Source organism: Penaeus vannamei, chromosome 29 (assembly GCF_042767895.1).
Source record: "Penaeus vannamei isolate JL-2024 chromosome 29, ASM4276789v1, whole genome shotgun sequence".
Taxonomy (NCBI): Eukaryota; Metazoa; Arthropoda; class Malacostraca; order Decapoda; family Penaeidae; genus Penaeus; species Penaeus vannamei.
The window spans coordinates 31,309,607-31,312,106 of NC_091577.1; the positions used below are offsets into that span (position 1 = coordinate 31,309,607).

The 2,500-nt window shown below is 46.5% G+C and overlaps 1 protein-coding gene across 3 annotated transcripts in view; it reads left to right on the top strand.

Annotated features, from left to right (window-relative positions):
• Window positions 1–2,500, top strand: part of LOC138867364 (glutamine synthetase-like) — an 8,688-nt gene that overhangs the window by 4,488 nt on the left and 1,700 nt on the right. Inside the window, exons 2-3 of one of the 3 annotated variants that reach the window (XM_070142704.1) lie at window positions 1–127; window positions 243–1,519. The exon at window positions 1–127 is cut by the window's left edge and continues 41 nt beyond it. In XM_070142704.1, the coding sequence (XP_069998805.1) occupies window positions 1–127; window positions 243–1,171 (1,056 nt within the window). In that variant the 3' untranslated portion in view covers window positions 1,172–1,519. Of the gene's footprint in view, window positions 128–242; window positions 1,520–2,410 lie in introns of those variants that run through there. The other 2 variants (XM_070142702.1, XM_070142703.1) reach the window with 2 other exon arrangements.

Below are 2,500 nucleotides of genomic sequence, written 5' to 3' on the forward strand. Positions count from 1 at the left end.
GACCGATATCTGAAACTCGAAATTCCGGACAACAAGTGCCAAGCCATGTACGTGTGGGTGGACGGCACCGGAGAGAACCTGCGCTCAAAGACCAGAACCCTCAACTTCATCCCAAAAAGCCCTAGTGGTGAGTGTGGCTTCGCAGATCTTGAGGTTTTTAATGAATGGTGTTGGCTGTATTCGAATGGCTAGGCGTTTGACTTCGACCCTGAGACCGTTGTTTCTTTTTTGCGGTTTTTCAGAGCTTCCCATCTGGAACTTCGACGGGTCTTCTACCGGCCAGGCCGAGGGCAGCAACAGCGACGTGTACCTGCACCCGGTGGCGCTGTACAAAGATCCCTTCAGACTGGGCGACAACAAACTAGTTCTCTGCGAGACCTACAAGTACAACAAGACGCCCACCGACACGAACAGGCGATGGCAGTGCCTAGAGGTCATGCAGAAGGCAGTTGACCAGCATCCCTGGTTCGGCATGGAGCAGGAATACACGCTTCTTGACTTTGACATGCACCCCCTGGGTTGGCCCAAGAACGGCTACCCGGGGCCCCAGGGACCCTACTACTGCGGCGTCGGAGCCAGCAAGGTCTACGGGCGCGACGTGGTGGAGGCCCACTACAGAGCCTGCCTCTACACGGGCATCAACATCTCGGGAACCAACGCGGAGGTCATGCCCGCCCAGTGGGAGTTCCAGGTGGGACCCTGCGAGGGCATCACGATGGGCGATGACCTCTGGATGGCAAGGTACCTCCTGCACAGAGTCGCCGAAGATTTTGGTGTTACAGTCAGTTTAGACCCGAAGCCCATCCCCGGCGACTGGAACGGCGCCGGCATGCACACCAACTTCTCCACGAAGGCCATGCGGGAGGCCAACGGCATCACGGCCATCGAGGAGGCCATCGAGAAGCTCGGAAAGGTCCACGCCGAGCACATCAGGGCCTACGACCCCCACGGAGGCAAGGACAACGAGCGCCGCCTCACGGGCCTCCACGAGACGTCGTCCATCCACGACTTCTCCGCCGGCGTGGCCAACAGGGGCGCCTCCATCCGCATCCCCAGGGGCGTGGCCGAGGAGAAGACGGGCTACCTGGAGGACCGCCGCCCCTCGTCCAACGCCGACCCCTACGTCGTGTCCGAGAGACTCGTCCGCACCATCTGCCTGGACGAGAGCTAGATCTCATACCCTCGCCTCCCTCTTCCCTGCAACTTCGCCTCTCAGGTCTCCTTGTATAAAGCTTATTCTCTAACTCGAGGGCCAGTGACAAACTCGTCTCGGAAAAAAGTGTCCATTTATTTATCATGAATGACTCAGGTTATCCGAGAACGTAAATCTCATTCACCTAATTTCATTTACAGATATGTGTCGTTATCCAGATGAACATTCATTTATATGGTAGTTTTAAGTTATAGGTAATGAATATTTGTTGATCAGAATGTATGAAATTGACCAATGAGTGGTGTCATAAAATGATATTATATGATAATCAAAATAATGGCAAATATAATACATTTACAAATATCACTTTCTTATCATTTATCCCGAGACTGCAACCATCACGTGGAAGGAAAATGAAGTAGAAATAGATATTTTACTCTTAACTCATCTGTCTGTCTCTCTTTCTCTCTCTCTCTCTCTCTCTCTCTCTCTCTCTCTCTCTCTCTCTCTCTCTCTCTCTCTCTCTCTCTCTCTCTCTCTCTCTCTCTCTCTCTCTGTTTTCATGATATTGTTCATGCTAATGATAAATCTATAACACAGCCAAAAACTACATACTTTGTAGTAGTATGTGCAATTGTGTGCGTCTATGAGTATATGTGTGTGCATGAATATCTAGATAGATGTACGAGCGTATGTGTGTATGTTTGTGTGTTCCATGAGCACATACTTCCGGCCTCCTTCTCTCTGTCTCTCATTATTTTTTTTATTTTGATTTCTTATTTATTTTATTTTTGATTATCTTTTTTTTTTTTTTTTTTTTTTTTTTGGGGGGGGGGGGGTATTGGTTCATTCATATTTCAGGTCCATAACACATGAAAAGCGTACTTCCAAATGATTCAGGAATGAACTGAAATGATACTCTGAAATGTGTTAGTAAATATACATATTAGCAGATAACATAATTTTTCCGTTGAAACCATGCAAAATGACATTAAAAGTTATTGGTAAAAAGATGAATAACATCGAAAGAACTAGAATGATATCAACAGATATTAGGAGACTTAAGGTAAGTAAAATAATAACTTCAGATTTCAAATAAATAGACAAATCAATACAGTTTATTTCTGATATATGTGATTTCATCTCTCCCATATCATTTATTGCTGCGTAAAAAAAAAGAAATCAACCATTCTATTTTATTTATTTATTATTTATTTTTTTGCATTTATCAAAAGTATCAATTCCTCTTTCTGACAGTCCGCAGAGAAGTCGCGGCAACAGAGCTAACTTCAGAGAGAGAGCCAGAAACTCCAGGATGGCGGCGCTCACCAACAAGACCGTGCTCGA